Genomic DNA, 20,954 nt, shown 5'->3' with positions numbered 1-20,954 from the left:
CTGGCAGGGAGTATTTACCAACAGTCATGGTCCAACCATCTCGCTGACTGTGAGCTTTACACTACCACTTGGAACATCATGAAGCAAGGCATTGTCTAATCCAAGCAATACTTGACTCAAATAATGTTACATTTCTCTTGGTCCTCTCCAGGCATGTTCTCTATGGGCTGGCCAGCTTTTCTGAGCATTACCCCAAATATTAAAGAAGAAGGAGCAATGAAAGAAGATTCGGGAATGCAAGACACACCATACAATGAGGTTAGACCAAAGTAATCCAATATACAGTAAATGAGTAAAAAAGATGCATTGAATTGTAATATAAAGCTAAATAGCGGGGAGAAAGTCTTATCAGAAATCAAATAAAGTTACTCTATAATATGACTGAGGCAAAATGAAATGCAGGCTAAAATTAAGCTGAGATTAATCAATATCAGACTTCATTGAGAAAGCGTCATTTTCAATGAAAATTTAAACTAAACTTTACTTCTCTAAGATGGACCCAAGATATATGATCAGCTCAAATCTCTGGTCCTTTGGTAAATGTGGTAAAGGATGTTGAAATTTTTGTGAGCTGGTCATAACTTTTTAAAAATACATAAGAAATTTTATTTGCAAAAATATTTGAAGAGAGGGGCTCACAAATTTCTGCAGGAAACCTTCTGGTATGCAAACCATGGGTTGTTTTATTCTCACTAATAAAAAGTCTTCCTACTGGGAATAACCTAGAAACAATTCTGGTGAAGAAACTAGAGCTCCCCTCATCAAGTAAGTAAAATATTACACAAGTTAATTTTTTAAAATCCTATTACATAGATTGAAAGTAAGAATACAGAAAGCAAATTTTGGGATGGATCTAATGAAATTTTACATGTAGTTCTACATAAATTTAATGTACATTGCAAGTAAACAGTGAATGCAACTACATATTTTTATTACCTGTTTCAAATAACATTTAAAAACATTTTCTTAAAAGACATTGTTAGAAACATTCCAATAATATCACCCACCTGCTTTAGAGAATATATAATTGGATTCAGTTGAACATTCATTAAACCACTAATATATGTTGAAGCATTGAATTAAAGGTGGGAGACAGATAAATCAGGCATAATTCCTGCTCTCAAAGATTTTAGAACCTTGAGAAAGACAAACTTCCTTCAGGTGGGTAGTATCCAGTCTGAGACCCATTAACTATAACTCCAGGCATCATATGCAGCTATAATTAAAAAGGAACATTTTTTTATGTGACTGTGGTTGGGATGGAGATAGATGGGACATAAATAAAAGTTCTCTAGACTTTGGCACTGGGGTCTTGACATTTAATAGGACTTGAAGATGTCAATGAAAAATAACATTCTGATAGGTGTGGCAACAAACAAAACAGGCAAAAGTGGGAAGGTGAGAATGTATCCTAAAAATGGTGTGGTATGGTCTGATATAGCCAACATGCAAAGTCAACATCGGGGCGCTGAGAGAGGGGCTCTGCGATGGAGGCTAGTGCTGGACTCTGGAGCTCTTTGAATGCCGTGATAGAGAGTTGGGACAGCAGTTCATAGAGTGGGGGTCCCACCAAGGTTCGGGGCAGTGGAGATCTCAGGATCATATTTATGTTTTAGAAAGAAGAATGACTGAAGAGCATCACAGAGGACAAATTGGAGTGGGAAGACAGATTATCTAGAAGACTCTGCAGGGGTCTCAGAGTGAGCAGGGGTTCAATGGAAGTTGTGGACAGTGAGAATGGAAAGGACTAGGCAAATCTGAAGGCATTTCTTAGATTTAAATTGGCAAGATTAAGGAATTGATCAGGGGATGCGAGTGAGGGAAAGGGCATAATCCAGATGACATCACCATCCCTTGCTGGCTAGATGTAAATGCTAATAACAAAAATAGGGAACACAGAGATCCCACCATGAAAAAATTGACAGCAGCAGTTTTGAAATTAAGTTTCAGTGATAAGCTACAGTGGAACTCATAAAAGGTCTTGCTTTGGTTTGAGGAACTACAGCATGTCCTGGTGGAGCAGCTATACATGTGTGTGGAGTTTCTCTGGAAGTCTGAGAGATACGAACTCATCGCTGATGTCAACAAGCCCATCATTGCTGTCTTTGAGAAGCAGAGAGACTTCAAAGTATGTTTTCAAAACCTAGACATTAGTGAAAACATCCTACTTTCAATGGGTCAATTGCTTATTATTTTCAAAAGCAGAAACTCCCTATTGTTTATGTGGGCACCATCGCTTGAGACCCTTTGATTTATGGTTTCAGAAATTATCGGATCTTTACTACGACATTCACCGGTCCTATCTGAAAGTTGCGGAGGTGGTGAATTCAGAGAAGCGACTGTTTGGTCGGTACTACCGCGTGGCATTTTATGGGCAGGTAAGTTCCCTAGAGGCAGCATGACCTGTGAATTCTGTTGAGCAGTTGGATGTTGTCCTTTCAGTCTTTATGAGACATCTAACTCCATGCGTCAAAGGATTGAAGGGGTGTGGGTGTGGATGTGTCTAGATATGTTTGTTTCTCTAAGTGATTCTATATGTTTGTCCATAGGAAGGTACTGGGTAGAGAACTCCATGGCTCTTAATACAGATTGAGTTAAAACAGTGATTTCTAACTTCTTGGAGAAGAAAGGCATTTATTTTTCCGTGTCTTCTTCCCATCTCACCCCAAAATATCTAATTATAGGTTTGCCTCTAAGTCAAACTAAATTCAACATGTTTTAAGAAATGAAATTCATAGCTTTCTAAAAAATAAATAATTTCTAGGAGCTCCACCATATCAAAGCCATGAACTTTAGACTTTATAATCATGCATTTTCTTTTCCACTACTTTCAAACTATCACTACTTTTATGCAGAACACTATTGTTTCCTGTATTACAGGTCAATGTAATTTTAAAGTTCCCTTTCTCAGTTGACTACATACACAGTGAACAAGAAGGAAAATATTAGCTAGCCATAGCATTTGCCTGAAAATAAAATGAATGTATTACATATTAATTCTGAATATCTCTGACTGGTACTTTAAGTGGGATAGACCTAGGAACTATCCTGTTCTTTTCAGGGAGGTTTATACACTCTTATATTTCAGCAGTCATACTTCAGACTATGACTGTGGATAAACATTCCGTTCTTGTTTGTTCACAGGTGGAATGACTCTCAGTTCCTTGTTTCTTTTTTTTCCTCCCCCTACCATGTAAAGCACTATTGCACATAGCTCTTATTCTCCTCAGAATTGCCTAAGGAGTCACATGCAGCATGGCCATTCTAGATCATTTCTCATTGAAGTCTCTAGAAAAAATAGATATTTTCCTCTAGTCACCAAAGACAGCTTGAAAAATAATTTCTGAATTAGTCAAGATAGCTGCTCTCTACTGGGAAAGGAAAATGTCACTGAGTAACCACTTACCATAAAGAAATTGATCCAGCCCTAGCTGGTTTGGCTCAGTGGATAGAGCATCAGCCTGCAACTGACGGGTCCCGGGTTTGACTCTGGTCAAGGGCACTTGCCTGGGTTGCGGACTCGATCCCCAGTAGGGGGCATGAAAGAGGCAGCCAATCAATGATTCTTTTGCATCATTGATGTTTCTCTCTCTCTCTCTTTCTCTCTCTCTCTCTCTCTCTCTCTCTCTCTCTCTCTCTGAAATCAATAAAAATTTTTAAAAATTAAAAGAAATTGATCCAGCTCAGGTTTTCCCAAAGCATGGCAGCATCAGAGAAAGCTTAATAGTATGAGGAACAGATGTGGGGAGATGGTCTACAGAATAAAGCTAAATTTATATATTTGGGGGGTCCCTGGAAAAGAATCTGAACTCTCTGAAGTGATAGAATATGTTGGGGACAGAGAAATGTGGAGATCTGCAGAAGAGGAGGAGAGAGAAATGGAAGGGATTTCTTGAAAGTGAACAAGAAACAAAAAATAAACATTTTTGACCTTGCTGAAACATTAGCAAGAAAAATGGCAGAAAACCACATCAGGAAGGGGATGTGGGAGTTGAGGGCCTGTAGGAGAGAGTCTCCAGGGAATGAATGGCAGCACAGCAGGGACACACAGATGCACATCAGCCAGCCTGCATTTGAGTCTACAGTCCTTCAAAGGATCTTTTTAATGACTGCCATTGATATTCTGATCATGAAAACCAGATTGCCTACCTGGTAGTTTCTCCAACCAATGCCTAACATACTGGCTACTGAACAGGTGGAAATGAATTAGGCTGCTTTCCAACCAGATTTTAATGCAGATGTTTACTCTTTTCTTCTTTTGGTATTGACTGTTCCAGGCTGTGGTAAGTTCTCTCTTTCTCACTCCATTTGCATGCTCTAAAAATTCTCACACTTCCTTCTATATGGTTTTACTGAACCTTAACTTTTTTGTGCCAATCAACATTTGGTACAAAGGTGAGATAATCCTGCTTCCATTCATTTGGGAGTCATCCTGCTTCCTCGAACTAAACTTTGTTTACTCCAGTTATCTGAATTACAAAAATGTATCCTTTATTTTTCATATATAATATCTTCTGCACTACGGTAGGTGTAGTCTGAAAACCTACATACATGCACACACACTCACATAGATAAATATGGGAACCACATATGGATAGTGGACTCAGTATTGGGTATTGCCTGCTCACTTCAGGCCACTGTGTTCTGGCTGATGAAGAAGAGCATGGGGGTGCTAGAATTTCAAAACTTGGAGTGGTGGCCATTGATGGGCACCTTCCCAGGTTCCTAAAAGAGCCTGCCATTTTCCAAATGAGTATTGTGGAGTAACAGTGTTCTCTATTGTGCTGGCTCTGAGTATTCTGAAAGGTAATAGTATTAATTCCCAACACAGAAGATGAACAATAGACTAAATCTTTACCCAGGAGGTCAGGTTAAATCTCCTGAGATGTGGAAAGAAGCAATGTAAGAAATGTGGAGGACAAGCAGAGACAGAAATAACATGCCAGTACCTAGAGCTCTGTGACATATAATTTTCTTTGCATCCTTTTGAACCATATGAAATTGCCCATATTCAACCATACTTTCCTGGGGAAAAGATGTCAACTTCATGTGGTTCAACATAATTATTATTGATTAAAGTAGAAAGACAAATTCTTGCAATATCCACATGTTGTCCACATTCAACTGTGCTTGTCTGGTACATACTTTTTTGTAATTCTTTAAGTCCCTTCCCACATCCATACCACATCAGTATTTTCCACCTTCACTTATAAATTTGGGGTCATGGGTCCTTAACTCACCTACTAAAAGAATACTTGAAAATCCCTATACTAAATAGACTGAGGGGGCAACGGGGAAGGATTGGGGAGAGCTATTTTCAAATGACTTAACTTTGTTCTTTTTGCAGATTCCTCTATAAAGTGTGCTGATTGTGCACCTGACTTTTTCTTTTTAATGTTGCCAGTCTTCTCAATTATCTTTTGTTAAAAATTCCAATTTGAGATTTTATTTAAGGGCAAAATGGTCTGTGAATCTGCAGACCTGAGTATGCCCCTAAGCGGATCCTCTATAAGTTCAAACCCTAGCCACCCCTGACCAGGGGAGACTAATGGAGGTCGTCCTGATAAGCAGCAATGTAGAGCCTTGGTCATCATTGTTCAAATGATGTTCAGATGCCTTCCCCAAGAACCCAAATGGAGATGGGAACTAATCATTGGACAGGAGCGGACAGTGCACTTCACTTCACATTTGATGATAAGGAAATACTAAATAGGCTTGGACAGTGCCCCAAACGTGTGCAGAATGAAGGTTCCGAAGATCTAAGATAAAGTCCTGACTACTTGATTAGCATAATCCCCATGGTCAACAATAATTCCTTTTTTATGATAGTACTTTGTGTCTGTGTAAAATTCACCTTTTAATATCCAGATAGACATGTCTTATAATCATGTTTCAAAAATTATACAAATAGCATATGCAGTAGACCTGTTGCCTTCACAAAGGCCTTTGGATAAATCTTTTAGGGTCCCAGCTAGACTGATGCTTGCATTTTACAGTACTAGCTGGAGTAGTTAATATGATGTCTGCAATAAGCCAGACACGACAAAACAAGTAGAAACTTTAAAAACATAAGTCTTGCATAGCATGAATTTTCTGATGCAACATCTGATATCAATGCCTATGGAAATTTTACATAGAACAGCCTATAGAAAGCAGCTCCAGAGTGTCCTTGAAATATTCATTTAAAGAATAATGAGCAGCAGTAGTGATCAAACATCAACTGTCATCAATGAAATCTTAGGCTCTAATATTTAGCATGAAAGCAAGCAAGCAAGTGCCTATTGCATAACTTAAAACAGCAGATGCCCCTGGAATAAGTTAAGGGAAAGGCCTGGGGAATTTTATTCCATTCACCAAAGGATATAGATTCCTTGATTCTCAACCATGCTTATGTGGCTGTAGATGCATCTCAGAATCTTGATAGAAAAGGGATTAGGCGAGGAGGTATGGTGCATGTATAGTTGGGGATGTGATACAACCTTCTGGCTCCCCACCCATATGAAAGTCACTGATATAGACAACATATATGTGTAACTGAGTTCATATTTATATGGAACCATCTCTCGGCATTCTTGTAGTTTTTCTTCTCTTAGCATTTAGCCCATTATTAATATTTTCTGACCCATCTTTTACTCACTGATTCCTCTTTCAGTGCATTCCTTTACGACCTTGGAATCAATCGTATGTAACATCGGGAGCATTTATACCTGACATCCCAATAGTGATTCTGAAATACCTGCAAAAATATCAAAGGGGTCAATAATTTCAGGTGTCAGTTTATTGAAGTATATTTTTATCATAATCTATTAGAGTTTCATAATCCATACAAGTAACTCTACTGACTCAAAGTCCTTGTTTAAGTAGAATGTGTGCTGTCTCCTGAGAATAAGACAGACTAGGGTTTTTATTGCATTGCAAAATGACATTTTAAAACATGAAACTAGCAAGAGAAATGCAGAGGTCACATTTCCTGTTGCCTTGAAACGCAGTGCACTCATGACCTTGTGGCTAACACAAAAGAGAAACTGTCCCTGGGTCCTCATCACCTTTTGTCCCTGTTTATAAATCATTTATTTCATAGACAGAGCTGAAATTGAATCCTTCTTTAAGGTAGTGTCCTACCTTTAAGGTTCAGTGGGTTTGGCTTTGATAGTTTCCTTTGGTAAAAGGTAAGCACGCATTGCCAACATTTTCAGAGCTGATATTTCTCTGGCTGCAAACGCTCTTACAACCTTGGCAAACAGCAGATGAAATACTTTATTCTGTTATTCCAGACCCATTTTAGTAGTTTTATAAAATAGTCTCAAGAGGTTTATATATCCATGCTAAGAAGGTAGGTAGATAGATAGATAGATAGATAGATAGATAGATAGATAGATAGATAGATAGATTTTAATCACCATTTCTTTCTGATCAGTCCCATAATCAAAATATTGAAATGAGCATCAGTAGACTTTTCTAATAGGAAAGTATAGTTTCTATGTAAGAGAAGCTGAAGGTATGTATTTTAAGTTCTTGAAACTCAGTCAAGCTATTTCCCTGCATATGAATCAGAACTCAAATTGCTTTGCTGACACAAACTTTTTTTTTATTGACATCCTCCTCATTCTCCTCATAATAGGTGACATTCACCACAGGCCTATATGTCCCAGGCACTGTCTTTAGGACCTCTCCATAGATTTCTAGGTCTATTTCCCATCCTCGAGACCAAGGAGTAGAGATGAGAGAAAGTCACAGGTCATGACCAAAAAGACAGAGGTCATAGTAATGACAATAAAATCTTGCTTCCCACACTCCTTCTAATTCTAAATTCAGAAAGTTGTGAGGGGCAAGAATTCACAGTGAAAATGTCTCTTTGTGCTGGTTTTCACAGTGTGGTGAGAAAATATTTTCCTGGGACTTGGAAACATTTTTCTCACTGGAATGGAAGTTATGAATGTTGCTTTAGCTATTGCCCTGGGGGGATTCTGGTTGATGGCCTCAGAAGTCTTACTTCTGTGATATGTCAGTCTGTCAATGTTAGCCACTACTTCTGACCTTGAATAAAACAAAACTCCACAAAGACAGAAAAACAGCAGCTGGAAGTCATGTGGGAATGGGGCCAGACCTTACCATTCCTACAAAGTCTAGAGGAACAACAGGGAGCTACTTTTCATGCTTTCAACAATCATGCATCACTTTTTTTTTTGGCAGTTGAGGGTCAAGTTACTCATAATCATCTGTGTTTCGTCTTGAACATTTCTTGAAGAAGTTGTTCAATTAAAAGCTGTTCTTTAAAGCAATACAATCTTTTCTGTTTATACTTGGTGCACACATACCTTTTTAGGATGTATGCCCACCAGAACTGTTTTATTCTTCAGTTTATTAATTTAACAAATGTAGAATGACATCCCCCTAAAGACCAGGCACCGTGCTAAACACTACACATACCATGTTGAACAAGACACTTTCCTGACTTTGAAAAGCCCAAAGCCATTTCGGGAAGTGCACAAGGAAACAGACAATTAACTTCGTGCTTGACAGGATCTGTGCTGGCAAATGTGCCTTGTTCCTTGGCTTCTCCAAATAAACAGTTGTGTCCCTCTTATCATGCAAAGTACCCTGTTCATGATGGTCAAGTGTACATGGGTAAAAGTGCCTTCAAGTACAAAGGCGCCACACAGATGTGAGTTTAATGATTATTCTCACCTCACTTTGGCTGTGAAAAGTCCAACATGGGAACATTTCATCCATGTCTTTTACAAAAAAGGAATCTTTTTAAATAGTCAAAAATAAAAGTTTTTTAAAAATACAGCTAAGATTCTTTGTGACCTCCATTGTCTTTAGCTGGCTCTCAACAGCCATAGCCTTGAGGTAAATTCTGAGTCAGAAGAAACAGACACACTTGGAATCTTAACTCCAGACTTAACCCAATAGTCGGAGGCCACGTGTCCCACAGGAAAAATGCCCTGTGTCTCTTCAAAGGGAAGGAATTATAAAGATTACCTCACTTAGTTATCGCAGATAATGGAATATTCTCTCCCCCTGTTTCCAACCAGACAGATAGATAAATTAATAGAGGCTAAGACCTACTTGCTCCTACGACATAAAAATGATGGCACAATTGGTTGCTTTATTATTTTCTATTCTAAATGGGTATAGCTTTGCAAAAAAAAAAAAAAATGAAGATCTACTAGGAAAGCAAATTGAATGATGAAATTGCATATAGCCAAGTTGCATCAGGCCCCAGACTTAATGGAAAGTTATTGTTTTAAATTACAGTACTTGGGAGCCTACCACATGCAATTTCTGTGATTACGATACCAGTGCTGCAGCTCTTTAAGATGATGTGGATGCATATCCACCCACATCGATACCTTTATGTGCCCCTCAGGTTTTCCTGTGCTAACTTCGAAGACTTCGAGAAGACTTAGTTAAAAATGACACTGCTCTTTGAAAAAATGCCAATTATTCCAGACTCTGTGTTCTACCCCAGGCTGCCACTTGAGGGCATCCTTCCCCCAAAATATATGCAGCAGATATTACCATTGATTTCTACAAATAGAGAAAATATTTTAAGATAGCCTATGAGGTTCTTTGGCCTGGTGAGGGAGTGTTTCCATTAATGACTGATTCTAGCATGATATTTTGTTTTCTTCACTTGGCTTTTCTCTGATTTTGACTTTATAGGGTGCTAGTTAGTGGCTTGGATGACAACCAAAAGACTGGATAAATGGCTTTTGTTTTGCTTGTGATGTGCAATTGGAGTTTTCTAATAAGTTTGATGGTTTCTTATGTATCTTCCATAGGGTTTTTTTGAAGAAGAAGAAGGTAAAGAGTATATTTATAAAGAGCCTAAGCTGACAGGTCTATCGGAGATTTCCCAAAGACTGCTCAAGCTGTATGCAGATAAATTCGGAGCAGACAATGTGAAAATAATACAGGATTCCAACAAGGTAGAGGAAAATTAATATTCATTTTGGGTGTTTGCCTGTTTGTTTATTGGTTAGTTGATTGGTGATTATTTTTGGCAAAAACATTATGTGTTTATTGAAGTAACCTCTAAGTTCCCTATTTTTCCCATCGGTTATTTGCACTTGTATAGTAACCAAAGATTTAAAGTGATTGGGCCCAATGGTGGACTTGGAGGAAAAGCAAAAATGTATTTCTTCAGTCTGGGAGGTCTTCCTGGGTCATACCAATTTTGACATCTATTCTCTGTGATAATAGCAGACTTGCCAATTACATTTTATTAACCTGTGGATATCTAATTAATCTTCTGGTGGCTCCAGAAGGCCAATGCTTATATCCTCTGGTTATATTATTCAGAATCCTCTAATATGCTTTCATTCCTGTAGCCAACCTCTATTAAGCACCTACTGCATGCCATCCCCAGAACTAGGAGCTGGGGTACAAAGACTCTTTCTCCAAGATCTCCCAGTTCACATGGAGCTGAGAAGAGAACGATGTCTGCAAACAGTTAATTAAATAAAGTGCAATGAAGAGCCATGGCAGGCATGGTGCAAGTCACACAGGGAAAGCTCAGGGAAGGGGCTCCCTGACCAGCTCATTCTCTTGTGGGCAGTGCTTCCCAGAAGAGATGATGTGTGAGCTGGAAATTGCAGGGTGAGGAGGTGTTTGCTGGAAGCAAAGGGCATATTGAGCAGCCCAGCACATACAGTGACAGTGGCATGAAAGGGGAAAATGTGTTTCAAGAATGGCAGGTCTTCAAAACACAGGTTGGTAGAAGAGTGTCTCAGAAGGCAGCGCAGGAAAAGCTGGCTTATGTTTCGAAGAGCCTCGGCTACTCAGCCAGCTGGCTCCAATCCTACCTCCACCACAGTCTGGCTGCCTGACCACAGTCCAGGCAGGTACTCTTCTATGGTGATATGATGCCCATTTTTCTCCAAGGGGACAGGGGCAGCCCTCCCCTACCCCACCCCAATCCCCAGGATGCCAGTTGAGAGAACACAGAGCTTCCTGCCTTTCTTTCCCAAGTACCTTAGGCTCACCACTCTTTCTTTCACCATCATGTGTTCATATAGGTAAACCCGAAGGATTTGGACCCCAAATATGCCTATATCCAGGTGACCTATGTGACACCATTCTTTGAGGAAAAGGAAATAGAGGACCGGAAGACGGATTTTGAAATGCATCACAACATCAACCGCTTTGTGTTTGAGACACCCTTCACGCTGTCGGGCAAGAAGCACGGTGGGGTGGAGGAGCAATGCAAGCGCAGGACCGTCCTGACAAGTAGGTGTAGCCCGCCCAGGGGCCATGCAGGCCCTTCACGGGGATGGAGAAGTTAAAATCAGCACATTTCACTCTGGCAGACAAGTGCCCCGAATGTGCCACCGTGGACGTTTGCCTGGAAGAGTAGATTTCCCCTTCCTTACAATCTGTCAAGAAGGACACAGTTGAGAAGTCACCCAGAAGAGAAATTGTCAGTAGTTACTTTACTAAGCCCTTCCCTGTAGAGCTTAGTCACAAAGGTCATGGTGTACGTGTCTTGGGAAGGCCACTCTTCTCTCTCCCTGAATCTACCCTCAGTTAATTCAAGATTAGAAGCTCTCAGGATTGTGTACTTCGAAGCAAGATCCTAAGTCGCTCTGGAAGTGTGGTTCCTCATCTGTAAAATGAGTGCAGAGGATGGTCACCGTCCCTTCCAGTGCCGTCTAAATCTATTCTGTGAGCTAGTCAACAAACTTTCAGCAAGTGCCTACTACATGCCGGGTACTCTACTGGCAAGTCAAAGAAATAAAACACAAGTCTTGCCCTCAAGATGCTCCCAGTCTGATAGACGAAAGAGCCAAGTAAAGCAAGAATTTCAGGCGAGCACAGCGTGAGCAATGAAATGGGGGCACAGGAGGGGGACTCCTAAGGTAGACTGAGGGGAAAGATGAGCAAAGACATTCTGGACTAGCGATACCTAAGCTGTGTGAGAGAAGAGCAATCCTGGATTATGCAGTAGGCAGGCAAATAGCAGTGACATCCAAACTAGGGGGAATATTCTCCTTCAGTAAACTTTTCCAGAACTTTTCTAATAAAATCTAAAACAAAGCTACTATAACATAGGCCATTCAGTATTTATTTAAGCATTCTTTATTGTAGCTTAGGGGAGTTTCTATTTGAATTGCAAGTTGTGGTGGAAGCTATAATCTTTTCAGTGTTGAATGAGTCAAAATTGAGGTTTTACTCCAGCCCTGAGAATGAGGACATGGCTAGGGAGGTGTGGAAGAGAATGGCAGGCGAAGGTAGCTGGGGCAGAAGCTAAGAGGAAGGAGGGCATGTGGCACACAGGATAAACAATAACTCATATGCACAAAAACAAGCAGGACAACGAACTGTGTGCAAAAAAAAAACCTATGGGGTGGTCTATACCTTCAGGGGACCCCTGACTCTGTACTCACCCTCAGCCTTTCCATTCTCTCGTGTTGCTCCTGCACAGCCAGCCACTTGTTTCCCTATGTGAAGAAGAGAATCCAAGTCATAAGCCAGTCAAGCACAGAACTGAATCCTATTGAAGTGGCAATCGACGAGATGTCCAAGAAAGTCTCTGAGCTTAACCAGCTCTGCACAATGGAAGAGGTGGACATGATCCGACTGCAGCTCAAACTCCAAGGAAGTGTCAGCGTGAAGGTGAGGGTTGCCCGGGGCTGAGATGCACGTGGCCCGTGGAACCTGGTACAACACACCTTGACATTTATTTATTTATTTTTTTACAAAGGGCACCTTTATCTGAGTCTTTAAAATTTTGTTTCATTGTAAATGCGCATAAATGGTGTCAAACACCTAGAGATAAGCCTTTCTTAACTTTAGCTGAAAATAAAGTATCTTCTTCCTTAACCCTCCTTTCCTATCTTCTCTGGATAAGCTATGTTCTATATTCTAAATTCCAACAAATGAATTAATTAACAAATAACGTGTCTCTCTTATAAATATCTGTCACTAAGAGCCTTATAAAACTGTTCAAAAACACCTATTTTTAGAATGTATATTAGTTCATAAAATGTGCATCAATATTTATTTGGCTGCCAAGGTCCTGAGAGGAAGCAGGTGGCCTGCTCACAGTGGGCGATTAAATGAAATACAACAGATAGACTATTTGCAAGTCTGAGCAGTATTTAAGGAAACTAACAAGGGTAGGCACAGGAGCTGGCAAGACTGAGGGGCTGCTACTCTTCCTTGGCCCAAAAACTGAGGAGAAAGAGGAATCGTTGGAAGCAGAGAGAGAGCTGAGAGAGCCTGCTGATGACAGACAAACATACAGATGACTTAGTCCCTGTTAGAGGACTGCCAGGAGGAAGCCTGGCGCTTACTTAATACCTCCAGGGGCTGAACCCAGGGGGAGGCAAGTGTGGCACTCACCTTGGGCATAAAGTTTAGGAGAGGCATCAAAAACTCAGTAATCATGATAAAATATTATAATGCAAAATTTTTTAAAATAAAAAATAATGTCAAAAATCCATCATGAACAAAATGCTAACCTTTTTTAAATTTTATTGTTTAAGGTATCACAAATAGTAGTACATATGTCTCTTTTTTTCCCACTGACCTCTCCCCGGCCTCCCCTACCCCCCTGGCACTTGCCCTTGTCCCCTCGTCCCCAGTGTCTTGCGTCTGTTGGTTGTGCTTATATGCGTGTATACAAGTCCTTCGGTTGATCTCTTACCCCCCCCTCCACAACCCTCCCCTACCTTCCCGCTGTAGTTTGACAGTCTGTTCGATGCTTCTTTGCCTCTGTCTATTTTTGTTCAACAGTTTGTAATGTTCTTTATTATCCATAAATGAGTGAGATCACCTTTTAAATAAAGGCAGGCCAGTAACAGTATCACACGGAGCTATACTGGAGCCTGATGCAAAAGGAAAAATCAGTAATGTTGATCCTGATATGGACCTGGCTGTCTTCTTCCCTGCCAACACTTTGTCTGTGTACCCCATGGCTGACTGAAAAATAATTAATAATAATAATAAATTTTAAAAGCCAGGATGCAGGAGAACCATAGTTATACTCCAAATGGGACAACTTCCCTCAGCACACAGCTGAGCAGAGGAAGTGAGAGGCGGAAGCTGGAGAAGCCACAGAGAGCACCCAGCACTGTGTGCTCCTTCCACCACACTGGCCCTGCCAGGTGGCCACAGCCACCTGCAGATGGCTCAAGGACAGCACTAGCTTCCTGCTCTTTCCCCTACTCCTACAAGCTACACGGTCACTTTAAAACATTATAAGCACTAAGAAATAAGGACTCCCTCACTAGTGTGAGCCTACTCTTGTGTGTGAGCATGATCAGGACCTGAGCATACATTCTGCAAATCTGATAATGCCACGTTGGGCCAGAATCTAAGCCAGACTGTCAAGTGGAATACCGTAGACAGTAGTTCCCAGGGAGGTGTGTACACCACCACCTCTGTGGAATGCCTTGTATTAATAGTTGTGTGTTTATTTTAATGCTAATAAAAAAAAAACTAGCACATCAGACATTGGATTTCACAGATGTTTAACTTAAATTTGTTTAAGTAAATAAAAGGAATCTAGTTTTCAAACATACTAAGAAAATAATAGTTCGAGAGGGTAAAGGAGGGGTAAATGGTGATGGATGACTTGACTTGGGGTGGTAAACATACATACAATATACAGATGACGTAATAGAGAATTGTAACTCTAAAACCTAATAATTTTATTAACCACTGTCACCCCAGTAAATTCAATAAAAAGCAATAACAGTTAAAGCCGTATTTGATATGGCAAACACGTGAGATGGTGGGCAAGTAACTGAAGCTTGGGAAGGATGGCAGTGGCGTGTGGAGCTCAGATGTGTCCTGTAGTAGCTGATTGACCAGTTGTGGGGGCCGCCAATGAAACAGATAACAAATTAGCAGACTTCACGGTGATGTGAGAGAATTGGGGTTCCACACGATTGGTGCACAAGTGGCTACTCCTCCCAGCTGCGGAGCGGGCTCCTCCATGGAGGACGTGGGCTCATCCTCAGCAAATTCTCTCCTCCCCGATAGGTTAATGCAGGGCCCATGGCCTATGCACGAGCTTTTCTTGAAGAAACCAAAGCAAAGAAGTACCCTGACAACCAAGTAAAGCTTTTGAAGGAAATCTTCAGGTAAGCTCTTCTTTGTGGAATGTTCTTCCTTGGGATCCTTCAGATGAGGAGTCTTGAATTCCCCAGGAAGCCACCTGACCAACCTCCTTCTGGGTGGCAGAGTCTATCAGCAGCCTGGCTTTGAGTGGCCAGTCTCTGTGGCTGGTTGTTAATTTGCTTCTTGCTGTCGTTAAAGGCAATTTGCAGATGCGTGTGGGCAGGCCCTGGATGTGAATGAGCGCCTCATCAAGGAAGACCAGCTGGAGTACCAGGAAGAACTGCGGTCCCATTATAAGGACATGCTCAGCGAACTCTCCGTAATCATGAATGAGCAGGTGAGGCTTTCCTTGGGGTGGCCCGTGCTGTTCATTCATCCAAAGTGTCCGTTTTGACCCCAATGCCAGAAAGGGTCTCTTTTCTTGCTACCGATGTCACTGAACCTTACGTGAGCACCATGCTGCTGACTTGTCCTCTCACCCACGCACAAAGTCCCTTGCCTCAAAGCAGAGATAGGTAAGAGAAAAAAGTCTGGAGAAAAAAAAGATGAGAACCCAGATGCTTTTCATAGTCTTCAGAGATGTTTAATCAAATCATATGAGCTGTTGGTTTTCTAGGACAGATGGGCCCTATTACACATCAAGAAACATTGGGTAGCATTCCTGGTAGGGTTTGCTATCACTCCCTTTACCTCTGATTTTAAGACCTCTCACCTCCCCAGGCTGTGATGTGGAGTTCCACAGTTCTGCCACTAAGAGTCTCTGCACCATACTCAGGAAGAACACCAGGACTAAGACATGGCTTTTTAAAGTTAAGATTGCCTCTACAGAGGCAGGGCCTACTATAGATGTGCAGAATTGGGATAAAACTCAATCCCCCACCCTACAAGCAAGTCATCCATGACTTCTGGCATCTGTCCAGCATATAAAGCTGTGCACAAAATGTGGACATTCGATATCACAGTACTTTTTGAGGTGCTGAGAGTCGGCCTTACACTCTACCTGACATCTCATCACTGTGGTCCCTTCCGGGAGTAAGATGTGTTCTTTACAGAATACTTAAGGGGGAGAACTTGAACTAATCTCCAAATAGTGCCTCATGCATAGTAGCCACTCATTAAATATTAGTTCCCTTCCTTTCCTTAAATGGTCTAACAGGGGTGGGCAAACTTTTTGACTCGAGGGCCACAATGGGTTCTTAAACTGGACCGGAGGGCCGGAACAAAAGCATGGATGGAGTGTTTGTGTGAACTAATATAAATTCAAAGTAAACATCATTACATAAAAGGGTACGGTCTTTTTTTTTTTTTAGTTTTATTCATTTCAAACGGGCCGGATCCAGCCCACGGGCCGTAGTTTGCCCACGGCTGGCTAGCACCATCAACACTACTCAGGAAACACAAAATGAATCCTATACTTCTTTTATTCTAATTGCTTTTCTCATATATGCTTCTTTTTTCTTATTTTTTCTTATTTTCCATTTCCTTTTGCCCACATTTTAAACCCTCTATCAAAGCTGGAGAATGATGTGGTTAATTGACTTATGTTAGAATTAATCTCTCTGGGTAGGATTCTTAGAGGAGGGAGTATTGGTTTGCGATTCTTTAGAAGCTGATGGGAATTACATGTTCAGGAGTGATGCTTTGATAGCCTGGGGAACTCATAAATCTGGGAGTGAAACAGAAAGAACAATGGATCTGAAAGTTGAAAAAAGTAGTGAAGAAATGCTTGCTTCCAACTGTAAATTGCATCTGACCTTGAAACTTTGAGCAAAAATGCTTTTCTCTTTTTTCCCTGGCAGCTCTGTTGCAGTCCATGTTTATACAACTTCTGTTCCTCTGTGTCTAGTATTTCCCTCAGTACTGTAAGCAAAAGTGGTATGTTTTTCTTTCCTTATGTCTACTCTGTCTTTTTTGGCCTTCTGGTCTACCTATCACTTTCTAACTGTTCATTTTTCCCTGATAATCCATAGTGGCTAGTGTTCTCGAGGTTTTTTATTTAATAACAATTTTATTTCCATTGAGAGGTAGGTGAATATGGGGGAGAGGGAGCCTACTAATTAAAGCTAAAATTAACAACTTGGCTTTTAAAAACAAAATTCATACTTCACCAACTTTTTAAAATATTTGAGCTCACTTGTATCCAAAACAAAGACTCATTATACTCTAAAGTGCTAAAACAAAAAGACAAAAAAAACTAGAACCAGGTGATTAAGGGGTAGGGAAAGAAAAATAATTGATTTTCCAGAAAACCTTTGCTAAAAGAAGCAAAATTTGATTTCATGCTTCCTTCAAGCTGATGCAAAGAAAAGAAACTGATGGATTGAATAGGTTTTGTTATTCAGTAAACAAAATAGATCTTTCAGCAGGAAAGATTAACTTTCTCCTGGTCTAGAGCTTCTATGGGGATTTGTCCACAGGTTTTATATCTGGGACAATGACCACAAAATACATGATATCTTCAGAAAAAGTGCTCCTTAGAAAATTATTTACTCTATTATATGGCCATTCCATATTTCCACCTTAGATTAAAATAAGGACAAAATACTAACATCTAACTCTGTAGAGGAGATTCCTAATTGTGGGACTATTTAATTGATCATTATAAATCATAAGTACAAATTATCCATAAATTATCCATAGCAAACTGTGTTATTTAGAGCAAAAAAAGCTATTTTCATGATAACCATTGATAAGTGCTTTGAGTTGGTTGTAATGAACAATTTCCTGAAATCAGAAATAGTTAAAAAAAAGATAAGGGTCTATAAAGTCTATAGTATTTTTAAATATTATATATTTGTTTCAGTTTATGTTTATAACAAAAAATTGTTTGATGCTTTTCTCAGGCGTGTGTGTGTGTGTGTGTGTGTGTGTGTGTGTGTGTGTGTGTGTGTTTTAATGAAAATGCATCAGACCGTTTTGGGTTTGAACTCTAGTGGAGGGAAGGGTAGGCAAATCTTAGCAAATCCTGTAATGTAGAAATGAACCATAATCTATAATGCATGTGTACCTTCATGTACCTATATATTCATGTAGATATTCTGGAAACAGGTACATTTATAAATGCAGCAAAGAGTAATTCCACCACTGAACTTTTAAAAATAGAAACATAGTCCTAGCCGGTTTGGCTCAGTGGATAGAGTGTCAGCCTGCGGACTCAAGGGTCCCGGGTTCTATTCTGGTCAAGGGCATGTACCTTGGTTGCGGGCACATACCCAGTAGGGAGTGTGCAGGAGGATGTTTCTAACTCTCTATTCCTCTCCCTTCCTCTCTGTGAAGAATCAATAAAATATATTTTAAAAAATAGAAACATAATTAGAATGGATGCAGACATGGAAATACAAAAATATAAATAGAATTAATTATGCAGTTCACTCCAAGAGTGTCCAGCAAAGTCTTAGCTGAAAGGGCAGCCTGAAGTCATCAACTTAGTGTAAGAACATTTACTGTAAGGGAAGAGATAGAACTGGATGAAGTGGACACTATTATGCAAACATGTTGAGGTGAAGTGGCTTGAGTTATCAAAGTGACAGACAGGCAATAATTACCCTTATAGACAGCCAGAATGCCACACTATTTACAAATACCCAAAAAGCTTAAAAGCTTAGAAGCCATACTAGTTCATATAGGTATCTGAAAGAAACATGAATAGAAGGATCTCATTCGTAGTCTGTTTCAACATTCAGAAGGATGACAGCACAGTGAAGTCAATGGTGGTAATGGATATTAAATATAAAATACAGAGTAAAGAACAGATCTGCTGTGTGATGGTGCCAAGTGGGTGAGATGCAAAGGCATATTGCTCTCAGAGTTTGACATCCTCTTTGGAAACATTATTTGCCAAATTATTTAAGTAAAACTTGTGACATAAGGAGAATGAATCGGTAGTAGGGAATTCTGGTGCTCTGTGGGGACAGAAGTGGCAATTCTATCTTGGAAAAGCAATAAAACTAAAGCATAATAATGTGTAGAGTTGGTGGGGAAATCTCCATAACTAGAAACTTAAAATATTCATTATCTCTTTTGTACAGATACATTTTAGAAGTTTCTGAGGGTTTCATTGTTGTTATTGTGATTACATGTCATAATTTGAACAGGTGTAACAGGAAAGTATTATTTAGATATATTATTTTCAAAAGTATATTTTTGTCATATTTCCATTAACACACTTAAATGAGGTTTCAGATGTCTCTCTGTTTTGGTATATGTCAACAACTTAAATGATAAACTTTTAGAATGAAATAAAACTCTGGTATTACTCAGATACATTCATAAGGTTTACCCAGACATTTAGTAATTTATATTTGATAGTTGAAGAATATTGTGAAGGTACTTTAAGGCTTACCAAATGGCTATGACATGGACTTGGGGGGAAAAAAAGTCTTCAGATCTATGTTGATCAGTGCATTTTCAAAATTTTCAGATTTCTGGGGGGGGAAAAATAAAATCACTTTCCTGGGTTTTAATTTTGTCTGTGGAAATACTAACATGAACCTATCTATTGTGTTCCCTTGTCCTGCTGTGTGCTGTCCTGTCTTAAGATTATGTGCAGGGACGAATCATCAAAATGCGGAGTGGAGCGAACCTTTTCTCGAATACTTAGCAAGAGGACCCCAGCTCTGCCCACGGTCTCCATCTCAGCTAGTGCGGACGTGTGAGCAAAGGTCTGCAGCATCAGATGCATCTCTAAAGGGACTTTCTGAACTTGCAGCTAATCTCGGGGAAGAGAAGATAGATTTTAATTTATTTGAAGTTTTTATGTTAATATTTTTTTACCTCGCTAGCTTAAGAATTTTGCCAGTCTGAATTTGCACATTTCGTATGATTCTTTTTCCTTTGAGCAGCGTTAAACAAGCCAAGCTGAATATTTGCCATTCCAATGAACGTGCAGCTCAAAAGCAAACCCTAAGTTTGCTGTCAGTTACAATATGTTCAATACCAAGTCATATTTTAAAGGTCAAAGTGAATGTTTTTGTAACATTTAAGCATATTTCAAATGTAAATAGGAGATTGTAAAATATATGGTTTTTACCAAAATTAAAAGAACCTTTTTGGTTGATACTTATGATGTGCTAAAAATTATATGGATAACATTCCAGATACCATTATATTAAAATATTTGTGTATGTGTACAAAAGTGTTGATAAATACTAATCTTTAAAGTTTGTGGAGTTCCTTTATTTGTAATATATGTGCTCTTAAATGCAATGGGATGTGAAATTATGGAAGTATTTTGTTGTTAATAGAAATAAAAATACAGTTCCTTTGCATTTGGTTCTCTCATGAAGAGTGGGTGAGTCCCTACTAAAAGTAGTCCTTGGACCGGGCATGTACTAAATGCGACCCTACATTCACTACTTATGATGCCTTACCTAGAAACATGAAAAGGACTTGGACTTCAGCAAGGCAGTTCTTCCAAAAAGATCAACTAAACAGGCCAGGGGCTTTCAAACCTAGGGGATTAGCAGACTGATGTGGAGAAGATATAATGAATCAGAATCTCAAGGGTTGTGTAATTACTAAGGTTATTCACAAATACCCCATCTCTACATTCTGCAAATGTGTGGTAGGATTGCACTTTCCTTCCCCTTTTGAAGTTAGACTTGACCATGGGGCTTGCTTTAACCACTGAAAGGTGAGCAGAAATGGAATATATCCTTTTCAGGCAGAAACTTAGAAGCTAGAAAGTAGTTCTGCCCAATCTCTTCTCTGATGCAGTCATCTTGAAGCACATGGATTGGAGCCTCAGTGAGACACACACACACACACACACACACACACACACACACACACACCCCAGTCCCTACTAACCTTGTTGGACATAGAGTCTTAATGAGAAATACATTTGGTTGTGTTAAGGTGCCTAAGATTCCACGATTGTCTGT

At 39.8% G+C, this 20,954-nt stretch overlaps 1 protein-coding gene across 11 annotated transcripts in view; it reads left to right on the top strand.

Annotated features, from left to right (window-relative positions):
* The window catches only part of DOCK10 (dedicator of cytokinesis 10), a 211,883-nt gene extending 191,544 nt beyond the window's left edge, over positions 1 to 20,339 (top strand). For 5 of the 11 annotated variants that reach the window (XM_059703345.1, XM_059703342.1, XM_059703339.1 and 2 more), the window contains exons 48-57: positions 152 to 258; positions 1,997 to 2,128; positions 2,265 to 2,378; positions 9,789 to 9,935; positions 11,025 to 11,235; positions 12,431 to 12,621; positions 14,995 to 15,095; positions 15,271 to 15,409; positions 16,872 to 16,947; positions 19,611 to 20,339. In XM_059703345.1, the coding sequence (XP_059559328.1) occupies positions 152 to 258; positions 1,997 to 2,128; positions 2,265 to 2,378; positions 9,789 to 9,935; positions 11,025 to 11,235; positions 12,431 to 12,621; positions 14,995 to 15,095; positions 15,271 to 15,409; positions 16,872 to 16,947; positions 19,611 to 19,672 (1,280 nt within the window). In that variant the 3' untranslated portion in view covers positions 19,673 to 20,339. The remainder of the gene's footprint in view (positions 1 to 151; positions 259 to 1,996; positions 2,129 to 2,264; positions 2,379 to 9,788; positions 9,936 to 11,024; positions 11,236 to 12,430; positions 12,622 to 14,994; positions 15,096 to 15,270; positions 15,410 to 16,871; positions 16,948 to 19,610) is intronic. The other 6 variants (XM_059703348.1, XM_059703344.1, XM_059703349.1 and 3 more) reach the window with 3 other exon arrangements.
* Positions 20,340 to 20,954: the final 615 nt, after the last annotated feature.

This window comes from Myotis daubentonii, chromosome 7, assembly GCF_963259705.1.
Source record: "Myotis daubentonii chromosome 7, mMyoDau2.1, whole genome shotgun sequence".
Taxonomy (NCBI): Eukaryota; Metazoa; Chordata; class Mammalia; order Chiroptera; family Vespertilionidae; genus Myotis; species Myotis daubentonii.
This window is presented reverse-complemented; position numbering and strand designations above follow the sequence as displayed.